The sequence below is a fragment of the Paroedura picta genome, chromosome 8 (genome assembly GCF_049243985.1).
Source record: "Paroedura picta isolate Pp20150507F chromosome 8, Ppicta_v3.0, whole genome shotgun sequence".
Taxonomy (NCBI): Eukaryota; Metazoa; Chordata; class Lepidosauria; order Squamata; family Gekkonidae; genus Paroedura; species Paroedura picta.
This window is the reverse complement of record NC_135376.1, coordinates 23213031-23230670: the sequence shown is the minus strand read 5'-3', so window position 1 is coordinate 23230670 and position 17640 is coordinate 23213031. Positions and strand designations below refer to the sequence as shown.

The window sequence follows — 17640 nt, the reverse complement described above, 5'->3', positions numbered from 1 at the left end:
AAGTATACTCTCTATAATGCAATTCAAAAGCTTTTAGTTCAGGAGTAGGCTGTGTCACTTAGCCATGTTAATATAATAAATGTCCCCTCACCCTCGGTTTGTGGATAATAAATACATCTATTTCAGAATAGATGCCCTTTTTATTATTTGCTAAAAGAGAGTTAACTAAAGTGGTAATTGTATTAGTTCGAAATAAAGAAAGGGCATCATTCTTCACTCCATTGCCCATTGGAATAATGTTATCATTGATCAGCACCCTGCAGGAAGTGGTCATGTAACACTTTAAAAGCCTCCAATATAAATGTATGAAATCATAAAGCTAGGATGGGATAAACTAGAAATGAAATCTTTCTATCAGATAAATAGATTGCCATTATCCTCATTTAGGAAGACAGAAGCATTTTTCAAGGATCCCATTTTTGAACTTTTATACAGTCTAGTAGTGTCTTAGATATCAACAAGCTGCCCTGAGATGACTGGTTCAATAGGGGCTTATACCCTGGAAGCTTGTATATACCCGGAAGACATTTCTGGTGTTTAAGATATTGCTGGACTAGAATCTAGCTCTTCTACTGCAGACCAACGCAACTATTCTCCTGAAACTATGAATTTATGTAATGTGTAGGGTTGCCAGCTCTGGATCGGGAAGTACTTGGAGATTTTGGAGGATGGCGCGTGAAGAGGGCAGAGTTTCAGGAGAGACTTCAGTGGGGTATAATATTATAGGCAATCCTCGTTGTGAAGGAGTGAGTGTGAGAGAGAAAAAGTCCATGATGCTTTATTGGTAACGTTTTTTTTAATATGAATCATGATACCTTAAATCGAATTATGTCTAATTACAATAACAAAAACACAAACAAGGAAAATACTTTCAAGTGGGTGACTTTTCACAGAAAAAGAGGACAATGGTTCCCCTCTCAGTGTTCAGATGTAAGTTCTGAATGGTTTTTTGGCTGGAAACAGTGAGAGGTTAAAGACAAAGCAACATGGATATCCTTGTGACAGCTAATCTATGACCTATTAACCAGCTTTACTTTGGGTCCCCTGTTTAAACAAAATAATCATTTAAGGGGAAAATCTAACTGTTTGAGAGAATTTAATTTCATGATTTAACATTTATGTGTTTCTCTGTTGTTTGATTAAAAGGATGAATCTTCAAATCATGAATGTAACCAGCGCATGATTCTCCTTTATGGTGTTGGCAAAGATCGTGAAGAGGCCAGGCATCAGCTGAAGAAGATTACCAAAGATATCTTGAAAATCCTGAATAGGAAGAGCACTACTGAAATGAATGGTAATCATCTGCCTGCACATCGCTGAGTTTTCTGTAGTTTTGAACACATGATAGAGTAAAGGAAGTTAAGAAAGTCTCATTTTATTAATTATGTGGAATCTCAGGATTTGAATCATCCTGCTAAAAGCACCAAACATTTTTGGTGTTTATCATGAAATGCAAACCACAAACTAGATTTATGGCTGTGCTGTTTTATTACAAATGATGAAACAATGTTAAGTACATAATAAAATGATAGAAATTTACATTCCCATGCTGAAGTTGAAATGATGAAAACCTTCAGCTGGATGGAACAAATCATATTTCACATGCATATAAAATAACCCAGATATGCCATTCATCAAATAGAATGCTGGGTGAAATGCAGAGGTGGTCCCCCCCCCCATCTCTGATGTTTTCGCATGCAAAAAGATTTCCTACTTGGCCATTCTTAACTGAAGTAGCATCAAGTTAGGGATCTGTATTTAAGTGGAATTTTGAAAGGATGCTAAACTATGTAAACAACATATTAATATAAAAATGTAACTGTTTAAAAATGCAGCTGGTGATGAAGGACAGAAAGTAAGAAAGAACAAGCAAGAAGCGTTTCCAACTTTAGAAACATTGTTTAAGAAACTGCAACAACTCTCCTATTTTGATCAACATCAAGTGACATGCCAGGTACATTTGTTTTGAAGTGATGATCTTGCCCCATTTTCCTTCTGTTAATTTTAAGTAAGTGGTATTGATAGGAAATGTATATCAATAGGACTGAATGTATATCAATAGAGCTAAAACTAGAGTAGAAGGTCAAGCATGATAAAGAGGAAACCAAGGATAAGTGGGTTTTAGATCAAAGCAAGCCAAATTTTCCCCAGGGAGCTAAAAACTGGTACTTTAGTCACAAGGAGGTGCAACTCACTGGGAAAGACGAATGAAGCTAGGAATAGTTGGTGGCAGTAGGAGAAGAGGAAGACCCAACTTGAGGTGAATTGGCTACATAAAGTAGGCCATGGTTTTCAGATCACAAGCCCTGAGCAATGGTAGAACATTTTAGAGGTCATTAATGCATAGGGCTGCCATAAATTGGAAGTGACTTGATGGCATATAACATACAAGTATGAGAATAGGGTGAACTCTTAATGGGCAAGAGAAAGCATGTGGACAGTTTTGTGATAGGACAGATATTGCTGAAGATGTGGGAAGTGAACATCTCAGGCTGCCTTGGTCCACCTAGCTGAGTATTTTCTCTGCCCCTGAGACCATGGAGAGGTACTTTTAGCCAGTATAAAGGTTTTTCCCGATGCTTTGTTGCTTGGTTCTATAAATGGTGGTGCCAGGGAATGAAGTTGGAGCCCTGTGCTTAGAAAGCATGCAATCTACCACTGAACCATACTGAGGATGTAGGACAGAGAAAGAAGGGAGAAACTGTTCCCTTTGTAGGGAACAGCGTGAATTGTATCTTGAATGAAGATGCTTTTTCTGCAACCACAAAGGGGTTCATAGAAACATAGAGTTGGAAGGAACCTCCAGGGTCATCTAGTCCAACCCACTGCACAATGCAGGAACTCATAACTACCTGCCCACCCACTCACAATCTGCCTAAGTTCATAAAATCAGCATTTCTGTCAGATGACTATCTAGCTTCTGCTTAAAAACTTCCAAAGGAGGAGAACTTACCACCTCCTGTTTCACTGAGGAACCACTTTAATTGTCAGGAACTTCTTCCAGATGTTTAGCCAAAAATTCTTTTGAATTAATTGAAACCCATTGGTTCTGGTCTGACCCTCTGGAGCAACATAAAGCAACTCTGCTCCATCTCCTATAGCAGTGGTCCCCAACCTTTTTATCACCGGGGACCACTCAACGCTTGACAATTTTACTGAGGCCCGGTGTGTGGGGGGGTAGTTTACTCCTCTACTCTCAACCACTGCCCTAACACTCTCTGATCGCTATGGTAATGTTTAAACATCCCTTCAAAATAAGATACAGACACACCACAACAATGAACATAAGGAACATTTTATTTTCATGGAAATTTTAACTCATGACAATGACAAGTCAATGGGAACCCTGAGCTTGTTTCTCTGCAACAAGATAGTCCCATCTGGGAGTGATGGGAGACAATGACACCCGAAGTGTGTTGTAAAGGGCCGGGGGGATGAAGTAAAGGGGGGGGGAGAAGGCGTCCTTCGCGGCCCACCTCCAATTAGTCGACGGACATGTGGTCTGCGGCCCACAGGTTGGGGATCGCTATTCTATAGGACAGCCTTTCAAGTATTTGAAAATGGTTATCATATCACTTCTTAGATGTCTTCTCTCCAGGCTAAACAGACCAAACTCCCTCAACCTTTCCTCTTTACCAGGTCCACAAGGCTCTTTGAAAAGACATTTTTTCCCACCTTCACAAGGTACAAACCATCTTCCAATAGAAGAGCTTCATCATGGTAGCATGATCCATGGTCCAAAACTCCAAAACTTTCCCAATGACACCAGTGACATAGCTAGTCATTTATCTGCATTATTTTTCTTTCCCTTCTGAAGTCTTGGCCCTTAACTGGAAGAACTGATGAAAATACAACCTGTGCTCCCAAGTCCTTCACTTTCCACCCCAAGGCCACGTAGTCTTGCTTCATATGCTCCACCCTGCACTAGGCAGTATCATTTGTTCCCACATGAATGAGCGGGAAGGGATATGTGTCTTGGGTTTTACAAGTCTTTCCACATTTCTGTGACATCCTTGATTCTCGCGCCAGGTAGACGGCATACCTCTTGAGACAAGTCCGGTCGACATACTTTGGCTTTTACTCCTCTCAGTAGGGAATCCCCAATTACCATCACACGTCTCCTAGTCCTAACACACTGGGTTGTTTTACCCATGGAAAATTATGACCTTTTATTGATAAAATATTATAATAACATTTTGCAATTGTTCTCACTAATATAGCTGCATATCCTTCTAAGTAGTTGGTATGACCAAAGATTTTAGCTGTGTGTTCCATTCACTGCATGAAAATTCATAGAAAGCTGATTGGCTTTCTGAATATTCCTTCTTGATGGTCAAAAAAAAGCTGGAGATGCTTGCCTAGATGTCAAAACTGGACTTGAGGGCTTTCCCCCCCAGAAGTCCAATCTTTATTTCCTCAAAAGTGTTTTTGGCAATTAGTATCTAAGGCACAACTTCAGCCAGGCAAGCTTTATATAGGGGTGAACAGGATTCCATCTTGACACTGTTAATTCAAGCATTGGTTTCTCTTGGGACATACTCCACATCAACTAAAGTGGGCGGCCATGTTGATCTGAAGCAGCAGAAGAAACGTTTTGAGTCCAATGAGACCTTTAAGATCAACTAAGTTTTATTTAAGGTTTAAGCTTTTATGTGCATGCACATTAGCATTAATTGAGGCAAAATAAAGACTTTCTAGACTCCACAAGGAAGCTGTTCAAAAGTAGCAGTTTTAACATTAGCCATTTTGCTATATATAAAGGCCATCCATTTCCATGCTAAACTTGCATCAAAAACAGGAGGGACTCTTGTGACACTTGAAAGACTACCAATTTATTGTAGCATCAGCTTTTGTGGGCTAGAGCCCATTCAGCATCTTCATTTTTTTCTGGTGAAGTGGACTCTAGCCAACGACAGTTTGTTATGATAGATTGTTAGTCTTTAAGGTGCCACCAGATTCCTTTTTGTGTTTTCAGGCCAACAACACCTTTCCCCCTGCTTGTGAGGTATCAAGGTAAGAATTTTTCTTTGAGTGGCAAGGCAGGAGCATGCAGAATGTTCATACTTGGTAGGACAGCTCTTCATGTGGTGAGTGTATTGGTTAGCGAGGTTTAACAATCAGAGCAGAGAATAAATTTAATTAATTAATAATTTTAAATTTCTGTCAAATCAAGGCAGTTAAAGCAACAAAAAGTTGCAAATGCATAAAAAGCAATAAATTTGTTAAGGACAATTTGTTGCATTTTTACAAAGGCTTAATTTTATTGTTGTACCATTCCTGTACTGAAATGATTTGTATTGCTGACAGCTTTGGGGAAACCGTTAAAATAGCTAATGTTAACTGTGATTATAGATGTAATTTTAGTCCAACTTTTTGAGTGGTTTGATATGCTTGTAGTTCCATCTGTTTTGCAGATTTCCAACAACGTCCTGGAACAGATTACTAGCTTTGCTTCAGGAACATCATATCATCTTCCTCTTGCTCACCACATACAACTTATCTTTGATCTCATGGAACCTGCTCTAAATATCAATGGACTTATTGACTTTGCTGTCCAGGTAACAGAGATTTTCTTCTTTAGAATGATCTTTCAAAGCACAGATACATTTTGGCACAAATGGTATTGGGCAGCGGTCTCCAACATGGTGCCCGTGGGTGTCATGACATTGGTCAACATCATTTCAGGCACTTGCCAAGTATTTTTAGGAAGTGGGTGGAGCCAGGTAGAGCTTTTCCTTAGCAAGGCTTCTGATTGACTGTTGGAGGTTTGATTGGCAGATTTTTCAAATCATGTTGTTTGGCAGCAGCTGCCATCACAGGACAGTGTGTTATGAAGTTAAGCTGTGTCATTCATTTTGTGGCTGGCTCCACCTCACGTGGCAGCCATTTTGTTGTTGCACTTGCTATGTCATGTTAGAATTTCAAATGTGCCTGCAGTCTCAGAAAGGGTTTTCAGTTTATCATTCTGAGAGTTTTCTGCTTATCTTCTCAAACAGCACTGCTGTTATTGTACAGCTAAAAGTTACTTCTGGAATAAAGTATTGCAGTTTGCTACTTCAGGGGGAAACAGTTGCTTTTATTCTCCTGTCCCTTACTACAGCTGGTGAAATATGGGATCTTGGCACTGTTATCCATGCTTGGTTATTTTCTATATCTGAAAAAGGGATCTTTGACTTTTAGAAGTTTATAATCTGAAGATATATTTGGTTTCTAAGGTGCTACTGCACTCTTCTACTGCAGACCAACATAACTTCCCTGCTGAATTGATCTACATATCAAACTAGTGTGCTTTATGTGAGATTGCCTATAAAAAGCAATCAGAAACTGCAGATTATTAAGAAAGCAACTGCTTCGATACTGATGGTTTTTTCAGTATGTTTATATCTAGATGCTTTGTTTAAAGCCCTCATTTTTTCCTAATTTGTTTCTAGGCATAGTTCAGAGTGCTGGCTCTGACCCAAAAGCCCTAAATGAGTGTATTTGAAAGACAATTCTCCCTAACATAAATCTCCCTATTGATTACGGTTCTTATCAGAGGGCCATCTACAGATAGTTCCTACTTCAGGGATAAGGTGGAAACTTCATGGCAATGAGACTTTATTGTTAGGTCTTGTGGCCATTTGTTTTTAGCACATCGTCTCTAGGCATGTGGCATCTTCATGAAAAGCCAAATCACAACTCTTTTCTTCACTAAGACCTTTGCTTAATACCTTAGAGCAGGGGTAGTCAACCTGTGGTCCTCCAGATGTTCATTGGCCACAATTCCCTTGAGCCCCTGCCAGCGTTTGCACATCAAAAGTGATATGTTCACAATAACCCAATCATCAGTAGCTTTCTATTAGATAAGAATGAAGATTATCTCCAATGAATTCCTTTAGAGTCAGGACCTGGAAAACTCTGCTTTTATGTCTGCAGGATACTCAAAAAGGGGATATTTGTAAAGGTCTCTAAGCAAAAGATAGGCTTATTACATCTTTCCCTGAAGACTGGGGATCCCTGACAGTCCTCTGAAGATGTCAGGCCATGGGGGTAATATAGGGTTTCCAGGATCTGATGTCATAGAGCCCACCCTTGAAAGCAGCCATTTTTTTCTTTGCACTACAGTAATTTTAGATCTGTAGTAATTCCAGGAGAGCTTCACCTCCCATCTGGAGGTTGCCAAGCCTAGGCTGATTGCCAGTCACACCTTTCCATGATTCCACATCAGCTAACAAGATCCAAGGACCTCACTGTTCACGTAGCTTTTCAAAAGTCGCAGTGTCCTAATTGCATGGGAGCACCAGCACCTATTTGTGGAATGCTTTATCTCTAACTATGAACTACACCCTGAGGCTAGTTGGCAAATTTTTTATAGTGCAAGCCTTAATCCTGGAGTAAAGAGAGAGAGAGAGAGTGCAAACAGAGGTCATTCAGAGTGTTCTGTAAAAATTCACTTTCTTTGCTAAAAAGAACTATTAGGATACTTCTTGATGGCAAGTTTGCAGCTGTCTAATGCCTTGAATCTGCAGATACTTAACAACATCAATCCATGCAACGATCAGTATGGTTTGCAGCAAAGCAATGATTTTTCTTAGGTTCTCGTTCATATACGTCAGTGCTGACAATGTGTAGCCTCGTTCAAACAAAAGGCCCCACCATGCATATTGAGATAATTGTTTCCATTGTGGGCTCTTGGTCTATTTAGTTGCTGGGCTCCCAGCACTTACAACTCTAATGAATTCTAGTACTTCAGTCCTTTCTCTGGAAAAGAACTGGAGCATCGCATTTCAGCTTTCCTGCAGAGAGGTGCTAAGAGAGCCAACCTAAAATAAATAAAACTACGGGGAGAAGGACTAAATTCAATACTTATCTTTTGTTTCAGCTGCTCAATGAGCTGAGTGTGGTGGAGGCTGAACTCCTGCTGAAATCGTCCAGTCTGGCGGGAAGTTACACAACCGGGCTGTGTGTCTGCATTGTTGCTGTTCTGAGGCATTATCATGCCTGCCTCATTTTAAATCCAGACCAGACAGCACAGGTTTTTGAAGGGTTTGTAGTGGTAATGTTTTTTCCCTAAAGCTTCACAATGTTATTAATTTTATAAAGTATTAGTATGTGAAAAGAGGCTGCAACTCAGGGGTACCTGAGCTCCTACTTTTATCAAATTTATAACATATATATCCCTGTTGATGGATACCAGCCATGGTGGTTACATGGAAACTCCTTGCTTAGAGGGCATGCGCTTCTCACTGCTAGTGAGTGAGAGGCTTTGGCCTTATATAGGCTTTCTGGAGGAATGTAATTGGCCACTTTTGGAAATGGTTGTATCCTACAGATCTTTCTCGGTTAATGGTAGTTCTTTCTTTTGTGGCAGGAACTTTCCATTGATCTTCCACCGGGGGTCTACAGAAAGCTTCTGGCACTGGATAAAAGTGCTGCCATTAGCAGAAATCACACACATAATCTAACCCAGGATGGTGGACTTTTAATTTGACTTTGTTTATATACTTATGCTCAGTCTAGATATACCTAGGGATGGGCATTATCCTGGGAAATGCACTTCAATTCTTGGTCTGTGGTGTGCCTGGTTTGTGAACCACAGACTATCATGACTTTCTCCCTCCATGCTAAATGAACTAATTTGGTTTGTGAAGTTTGTGATGGGGTAGAGTGACCCCCTGTCCCCCAGTGTGCTAGAGAAACCAAACTTTCAGGTAATCTTCCATTGACTGTCCTCTATTAGCCTTCCAGGTTTGGTGAGGATTTGGTTTACGGGGTCAAATTGTGCCCCCCCAAAGGTACCTCTAAGAAAGTGCTGGGGAAGTGACAGACAGGTTCAGGAGGTCCAGGAAAATATAGGATATAGGATGGATCCTGTGCAGACTAGAGACACAAAACTTGCAGCAGATCTCTGACTGACTCTCCAATCTGCCCCCAGATTCAATGAGAATTGGATTTATGGGGTCCAAGATAGGACCCTTCAAAGAAGGTACCCCATTCTCCATTACTTTCAATGGACTATGGTCAAACCAGAGAATCTCTTAATAGAAACTGAAGTGGAGACATGTCTGTAAGTCCAACAGAACCAGTACAAAGTGGCACTACAAACCCAACTGGATAAAGGTTAAGCCAGGAAAGTGCTTTTGGGGGAAGTATTATGCAGAGGCTTAGAAATGTATAGGATGAACCTCCTACAAGCAACATACACCAAATACACAGGGAACCTCACCTTGGTGCCTGCTCCACATTTGGAGTGGATTACATTTTGGGGATCCCAGTTATGGACTCTTAAAAATGTCACCCTAGTGTTCTCTCTGGAAAAGACACATGCACTTATAGGAGCCCATGGACTTGTTCAGGAACAAGCAAGTGACACCAAACTCAGGTACATGTGAGCATAGAGAGCAGAGCAGAGCCCTAAGTTCACCAAGACCTCCAAAGCTCAGCAGGGGAAAGGAATCATAATCAAATTATGGGTCCTCAATTAAGGAACCATCTAGCTTAGTCCCTTTGCTTGGTGTGAGCAGAAAGACAGGTGGCTCAGGGCTCTGTGTCCACAAAGATCTGCACCCCAGGAGTGGGGAGGAATCACAATCAAAATGTGGTTCCTTAACCAACATTTTTTGTCTAAGCCTCTCTGCTTGGCATGAACAGATAAATGGGTGTCTCAGCACCCTGAATCCATCAAGACCTTCCAAACCCCAGCAGGGGGGAGGAATCACTATCAAAATGTGGGTCTTCAGTCAAGGAGCCCACTAGCTAAGACCCTCTGCTTGACATGAGCAGAGAGACAAGGTGGCTCAGAGCCCTGAATCCACCTAACACCAAAGCCCCAGCAGTGGTGAGGAGTTCCCAGTCACAGGGAATGTGTTCGGCTAGTTTGTTTTTTAAAGTTTCCTCCCTTTGTAACTGCGAACAGCCAAGAGAAGACAGGTTGCAGAGCTGAGAGCATATATGTAGATTTCTGATCCAAAAGAGAAGAATAGGACCTCTGTTATTGGCAGTCATCAGTGCCTGTTAAGCTTTGGTGGGCTCTTATTGGTGTTACAAAGGCTGTCCCCCATTGCCTTGGAATTTTGTAAACAGATTACTTCAGCGGAATTTGTGATCTCACCTGTACCCATCCCTAGATATACCTTACATTTCAACGAACCTGAGGAAAATGCCAAGACATCAGTATTATGTGAAATGCAATATTGGAAGGCTGCTATAGAAATGTAATAAATAATAATAAGTAATAATGCAATGTATGTTGATATTGCCCCAGGAAATAATCTGAAGATGTCTGACAAAGCTCAGGAAAATTAACCACTGATCCTCCACACTGTGCAAGTTTCTTGGAGGAAACCTAATAAAGTAGAGATTTGTGAAGCTAGAAGGTTTTGGTAACTGATGTTTGGGTAATGTGCTCTTCCCTTAAAAAAAAATGCTAACCAAACAACTAGAACTACTTTAACTCCTACAGGGTTTCCAAAGAGTCCTGAGAATTGTAGACATGGCATTAGTTAAAAAAAACCTTTGTCCTTTTACAGAATTAAAGTTCTTATGGCTTCTTCAGAGAGTCAAAATGAGGCAGGGTAGGCATGGCCATCATATAACCTCTGTGGTCTTCCTGGAGTAGACAGTTTGTAGTTAAGAGGGAATGTTGCTTACATACAAACAACTATAATTTGTTGTTTAGGATTGTACAACCCACTTTATGCCTCTTTGCTTGGATCTAGTTGAATCCAAAGGGGGCTTATTGTCATGTAGATATGCTTAGAAATACAGCCTAAGTTAAATACTGAGATGCTGAAATGTATTAAAAAATTGTATTGCTTTCAGCCATTAATGATTTTTTCCCTTGCAGGTTATGTGGTGTTGTCAAACATATAATAAATCCATCAGAATGCTCTTCCCCAGAAAGGTGTATTCTAGCTTATCTCTATGACCTCTATGTGTCCTGTAGCCATCTCAGAAGCAAATTTGGAGATCTTTTCAGGTTGGTTTTACTAGTCTTTTCTTTTGTTTTTCTTTTAAACTTGACTAGCTGCTAACACAACAAGGAATTAACTAATAAATAAGTGGAAGTGTCTGTACACTTCATATGTGAGTGATGGTCTAATTATTATCTAATTATTGATAAAGGACACAAAATAGTCAAGTGCTTAAGTGTAGGACATCTTGGACTTTCACTCTTTGAAATTCTATGTAAGCAGAACTGGAGAACATTGTAAGCCTTTTTACAATTCTTGTTAATATTTTGCTGGTATTGAAATACAAAGTGGATGCAGCTCCCCCCCTGGAGTTCATGTATTGTTTCACTATTATATACAAGACGGATCTAAAATACCAACACAACTTGGTTGCCACCAAGAGTACAAGTCATGTGGGTGGTGCTGTCGAAGATTCGGCATTTGTTAAGGGCACTTGTATGGCCATAGCACAGTTGCTCCAAATTAGCCACAAGCTGCACCTTTTTGAAAGTATGTAGCTAACTGAATCACACGCAGACCCCCCCCCCCAAGGTTAGGACTTTGACTTCTGTAGTTCAGCATCTTACTGGCTTAATACTATTTGTTCCTCTGATGTGAGGAAGTGATACCTTTTCATAATGGAAAAGAAGCGAGAGGTGCTGATGAGGAGGGGGGAAATAAGGCGTTCGCTGTCTTGAAAGCCCATGGACTCCCCCTCTTGTTAACAATGCAGCATCTTAAAGAATCTGTCGATAGCCTTAAGAAGCAACATGTCTTGTTGAAACATATCTATAAGAAATTTCTCCTGGCATTTTTCTTGCTTGCTATTAGATGATATACTTGATATAATTTGAAGAACCTTTACATTCCAGACAACAGAGCAATCTAAAGCTGTTTCCTATGAAGCCATTTGATTTAGGCTTAGAGCTCTTTAGATCTGCTCCTTTGAAATTCCCAAAGTTAAAAGAATTAAAACAAACTCACCATTTATCTCTGAATGAATGGTGGCTATCAGTAAACAGCTGTTCCACATGGGCAAGTTTTTCTAGTGTTACATTTATTACAATTTTCCCCATGGAACATAGCACTGGACTTAAAAAAATAAATAAAGTGCACCAATTACTTCAAATAAACTGTTTGTATTAAATTTGGGTCTTACCTATGTTTTACTTCAAGCTGTAGCCTTTTCATGGATTGCCCGTTGCAGATGACATATAAAAATCCTGGGACTTCCTGTTTTAAGTTTTGTTGTCTTTTTCAAAACTTCCTTTATTTTTAAAGTGAACCGTGGCTCTTTCTGTGCCGCCCTTAACTGAAAGGCATCATATGATGTAGAACCTTAGGTTGTATTGTCTGGCTGACTTGCTAGCCAGCAGTGTATGTTCAGAAAAGCTTTTGCATAACTATAAGACTATTTTCTAATTTAAACAAGTTGGCTGACAGGATATTAGAAATGTTTCTTAAGTTCTGACATTCATTGAGAAAACAGGAATTCCGTTTTGCTGGGTAGTGACTAAGGCTGTTGTTTCCAGTATTCTAAGAAGCTCAGTTCTTAGTGTAGATCTTTTAACAATTATATAACTGCACTAGCTTTTCTGAAGGCACAGAAGTACTGTTCAGGCTGGAGCTCTCTGAAAGGAAGTGTCTAACTCAAAGGTAAAGTCACAGAATGTAGAAGACAGTGAAGCTTTGCAACTTTTTTGTTCTGCTTTGACTGCCATTTAGATATCGTGTACGTTATGTGCAAACTGCGTACAAACTAGTTTCTTATCATTTTCCTGAATGCAACTTCCTTTGTGTATGATGTGTGATAGGTAACCATGATGCATGTATGGGTGCATACATACAACTTAATAGAATGAGCCAGAGTTCTAATAGAGCACAGTGTGTTTGAGCACTTAAGCACAGTGTGTTTGTGTGTATTAAATTTATGTTATTATAGTTTGCCTTTCTCACAGAGAATCAAGGTGGACTCTGCAATGTCAGTCGGTCAGTCACTCCCAAAATCATTATTATTTCATGCGTATGCCTTCTTCCAGTTATTAGTCAAAGCCCGTTATACCCTGTTGACAGATACCATTCCTTTTTTCTCTTTTTATTCCCATACCTGTGTAAGAGCTCTACGGTGCTATTGTTAGATTATATTGAATATCAACTGGTCTTCACTCCCAGTGGTTAGTGCAGGATTTTCCAACCAGGCCCCTCAATGGTACCATGGCATGGAAGGTTTCAAAATGGCAGAAATGGGGCCTAGAGTTCTCCTGGAATTTCAGCTGATCTTCAAACTTCAGGGATTATTTCCCCTGGAGTCTCAGATGGCAAGCTCTGACATCATATTCCTTATGACTTCCTTTCCATCCCCTGACTCTGCCCTCTGCAGGCAATGCCCCAAATTTCCATAACTTTCCTAAGGTGGGATTGGCTATGCTACTAGAGTTGGACCTGGAATAACACAGCTGTTTGATCTTTCAAAACATGAATTTTAGGGTCATGACAACTAGGATTGCCAACTCCTGGGTAGGAAAAGGCTGAAGATTTGGGAAATGGAGCCTGGGAAGGCAGTATTTATGGAGGGAAGGGATCTCAGTGGAGTATAATGTCACAGAATCTACGGTGTAAAATAGTCAAGGGAACTGATCTCTGTCATTTAGAAATCCATTGTAATTCTGGAGATTATTGGTCCTGCCTGGAATTTGACAGCTCTAAAAGCAGCTTTTAGTTTGCTTGCTTCAATTTACAAAATAGATTATTATAGAACATAAAGAAACTTTGTATGTGTTTATGAAACACAAGGTTATCATCTCCACAAGATGCATGCACTCTGAATTATCCAGCTGCAGTCAGGGTTTTGAATAAACACTTTACGGAGTGTGTGTTGATTTGCCAGCTGTTGAGCATTAAGGGAAGTCTTTAATCAAATTGTGTGTATGCCCTGTTTGCTCTAATCATGTACATTTTGACCAAGAGCTCCCTGAAAGTTTGCACAAAATGAATGGTGCCTGAACTTGCTTCCATACACCTTTGAGTTTCTTCTATTGGTGCTATTTTTAGAATTCCACAGTATTTTGATAAAGCAGAGAATGTTTGCTTGAAAAACTGCATTTTGTGAGTTGTGGTTATTGCTTTTGTAATATAGGTACTGTCTGTACTCACTTTTTTTCACTGTTGATCCTGCCAAATTTTGATAGATTTTAACCTAGGTCTTCTAACAGATCTGCAATGTTGCTTTTTTCCAACTCAAAACAGCTTTCACTAAGACACTGTCTTCTGCACTTGAATCGTTCCAATTGTCAGTCTGCTTTCTCCTTCCTGCTTTATCGAGGGGGGGGGGCAGCCACATGCACTTTTGCCTCCCTTCCTGGAAAGCTCTGAAGCTAGAATGCGAGGGGTAGGGGAGCTCCAGCTGGCATTGAAGGAAAGCAAAGCTGGAAAGGGCTTTATTTCCAGCCTTTTGTCCCCTGATCCTACAGCCAGAGCAAGCTGGGGAAGGGGGGAAGGGGATGTCTCCTACAGTCTTTGAACTGATGCCCTGACCAATCAGTGACAGACTACCATGCTACATCAGCAGTGGAGGTTCAGAGAAGAGGATAAACAAAAACAAAAAACAAACAAAAAAACCCCACTCAGCATCTACACTTGCAGTACTAGGCTTTCAGAGTATGTTTCTCAGATTTAGCAGATAATATCTACTCCTGGATAGCCCAGAGAAAATGTAATGCCACTGCAGAGTCAATCACAGATGTTACAGATGGAAAATTTAAAGCGATCAAAATCAGAATGGAAATCTGAAAAGGTTCAAATTGCTTTTTAAAATCTGGACTTATAGAGGATAAAAAGCCCAGTGCAGATAAGACCCTATATTGACTTTAGTGTTATATTGTGTTATGTGACAGAACAGGATATGATTGAAACATTCATTTGCACACATGGATACATGACATCCTTCTAAAATAATTGACTTCACTGGTTTCACAAGGGTATGGCTCTTTTCAATATTGCTGTACTGATGGTTGTCCAGTGAGATCCTGCTCTATACTCCTGCAGCAGCACATGAGCCTATACAGCAGTTGCTTGTTCTTGGGAAAATTTTAAAATCTCCATGGAAATATTCAGCCAGGCATTTTGGGTTATTCTCTAACCTAGTCCTATAAAACAAAAACAACCCAGCAACTCTTTTAGCTTGGTTTTTAATTATTATATTGATTTTGCATACAATGCTGTTTTTAAACAGTAAATGTATTATTATAGCATTTTAGGATGTGGTGTTGCACAGTGACAAAAAGATGACATTATTGGGAATGTCATCTGTTCGAAACTCTTGGCTCATTTCAGTGCTTGCTGAGCTGATGCAAGGATTAATGATTATATTATATGAATAATTTTGAATGTTGAGAATGGTATGCAAACACAATTTCTAATTATTATAATACAGCATTGATTTGTGCATAATACAAACACGCAGATACCTGCTGCTTTAAATATTAATAGAAATAGTTATGCATTTGTCATAGCTACAAATACAATCATTGAAAGCTAAGATAGCCCGTGATATTCAAATTTTTCATGTCTGTCATGCTGTTCTGTCATTGAGTTGTAACTAGGTTACAAAGTCTGTGTATTCTATAGGGAAGTATTAGTCATTCTGATGCTTAAACTTGAAACAGGTACAATGAAACCCCTTGGCAGTGAAGTTGTGGTCAAGAAACCAAATAATAAATAAATAATACAATACAATACAAATCATTCATACACTTAGAAGACAATTCAGGGTTTTCATTTAGCTAACTTTTCCTTTCGGTCTTGCTTCATCCCACATTACTTTTGTCCATGCAGGTCCCATGATCCTGAACATAGCCTTTTTTTAGTAGTCAAAGGGGATGCTCTGCTTCCTTTGGGTTTCTTTAAAACTAACCCTCCCCCTTTCTCCTTTTAGTAGTGCCTGTTCGAAAGTGAAGCAAACCATCTATAGCAATGTGCAGCCTTCGAACTCAAATTTGTTATGGGATCCAGAATTCATGCTGGACTTTATAGAGAATCCTTCCATTCACAGCCTCAACTATTCAATGTTAGGCAAGATCTTGAGTGACAATGCACCTGGTCGCTATAGCTTTGTGTGTAATGCTCTGATGAATGTATGCATGGGCCATCAAGATGCTGGCAGGTGGGTGAAATTGTAAATACCAACTTGTGTTCCATAAGCATATAATTTCAATTTCCTTTTTCTTATCCTTTCCCTTCCCCTCTTATAGTTTATTTTTATATTGTATAGTTATCAGCAGTAACAATGCTAACTGGATCTTTACTGAAGATGTATGACTTTCCTGATGTGTTTACCTGTACTGTACTGGATTGCTAATGTTCATGTATCAGATGCTAATCTGAATTTCAATTAGGTCAAAATTACTAACTGTGATTTGGACTCTTGCCTCCAAATTAAGAATTTAACCATGTTTTAGAACCATGATTTGCAAGCAAGAGAATGAACTACCGTTTGGCCAGGATTCGGAAATTATAGCAACTTGTGATTAATCCCAACCGAGAATCTTCACAGTTGCATATGAGAGACTGAAGACTACCCAGCTTGTTTGCTTATGTGAGGGGGTAACCTTTGATGTTTTCAAACCTGGAATCCATGTTTGATCCCCAAATGGGACTTCTCTCTCTCTCTCACTTTCCTTTTAAAAGCCCTGTGTGCTTATTTCAGCAGTGCATATACTCAACTTTTAAGTAAAACTTTGTCTCAACTTTCTCTTCCATCCTACCCTTCACCTGTGTTTTCTTAACAATCCTTAATTGGGAGGGGGGGGGGGGAGAGAGAGAGAGAGAGAGAGAGAGAGAGAGAGAGAGAGAGAGAGAGAGAGAGAGAGAGAGAGAGATGAATTCCCATTTGTGGGCTTTGTCCTACCAGCTGCTGACAAATATGCTGTTGAAAATAGCAGACATTCAATATTTTCCTTAGCAATGATTGTTGGCCATTCAGCATTCAGGTTTTTGCTCTGTTCTTTCCTAGAATCAATGACATTGCTAACCTGTGTGCTGAGCTGACGGCTTGCTGCACAGTGCTAAGCTCAGAGTGGTTGGGGGTCCTGAAAGCTCTCTGCTGCTCTTCAAATCACGTCTGGGGATTTAACGATCTGCTGTGCAGTGTGGACGTAAGTGCAGAATATGCCATTTTAAATTGTAATGCTTCTGCATATCTTCTGTAAGTTATCTAAGATTATTGTGTAATCAAGGCTTGTGGGACCTAAAACCCCCCTGAAATTACACACCTCATCTCAAGACTGCAGAGATCAGGTTCTCTGGAGAAAATGCATGCTTTGGAGGATGGACTCTGGCATTGTACGTCATTGAGGTCCCTGTCCTCCACAGGCTCTGGCCCTAGATCTCCAGGAGTTCCTCCACCTGGAGCTGGCAACCCCACCCCCAGCCTCCAGCATTGGCCAGGAGGGACCTGGCAGCATGAGCTGGCATTTGTTTAGCACTCTTTCCATATTGCAAGGCAAATTGCTTTTTGTCTCAGTTGAGATCAGTTGAGGTTTGCATGGTTCGCATTAAAAAAAATCAAATTAGTGTTTTTTGTTGCTGTTTTATTTATCTTGTTGTGGCAAGTGTTGTATTTAGGACAGTCAGATATTAATTTAATAACAGCAATAGTAATAAATGAAAAAATAACAGCAAGTGAAAATGGGAAGGAGGATTAAAATAGGGG

At 40.0% G+C, this 17640-nt stretch overlaps 1 protein-coding gene across 6 annotated transcripts in view; it reads left to right on the top strand.

Annotated features, from left to right (window-relative positions):
- MED12L (mediator complex subunit 12L) overlaps positions 1–17640 on the top strand; it is a 201831-nt gene that overhangs the window by 123654 nt on the left and 60537 nt on the right. For all 6 annotated transcript variants that reach the window (XM_077348672.1, XM_077348671.1, XM_077348670.1 and 3 more), the window contains 7 exons: positions 1147–1294; positions 1836–1954; positions 5415–5558; positions 7862–8025; positions 10826–10957; positions 15865–16092; positions 16942–17083. In XM_077348672.1, coding sequence (XP_077204787.1) covers positions 1147–1294; positions 1836–1954; positions 5415–5558; positions 7862–8025; positions 10826–10957; positions 15865–16092; positions 16942–17083 — 1077 coding nt within the window. The remainder of the gene's footprint in view (positions 1–1146; positions 1295–1835; positions 1955–5414; positions 5559–7861; positions 8026–10825; positions 10958–15864; positions 16093–16941; positions 17084–17640) is intronic.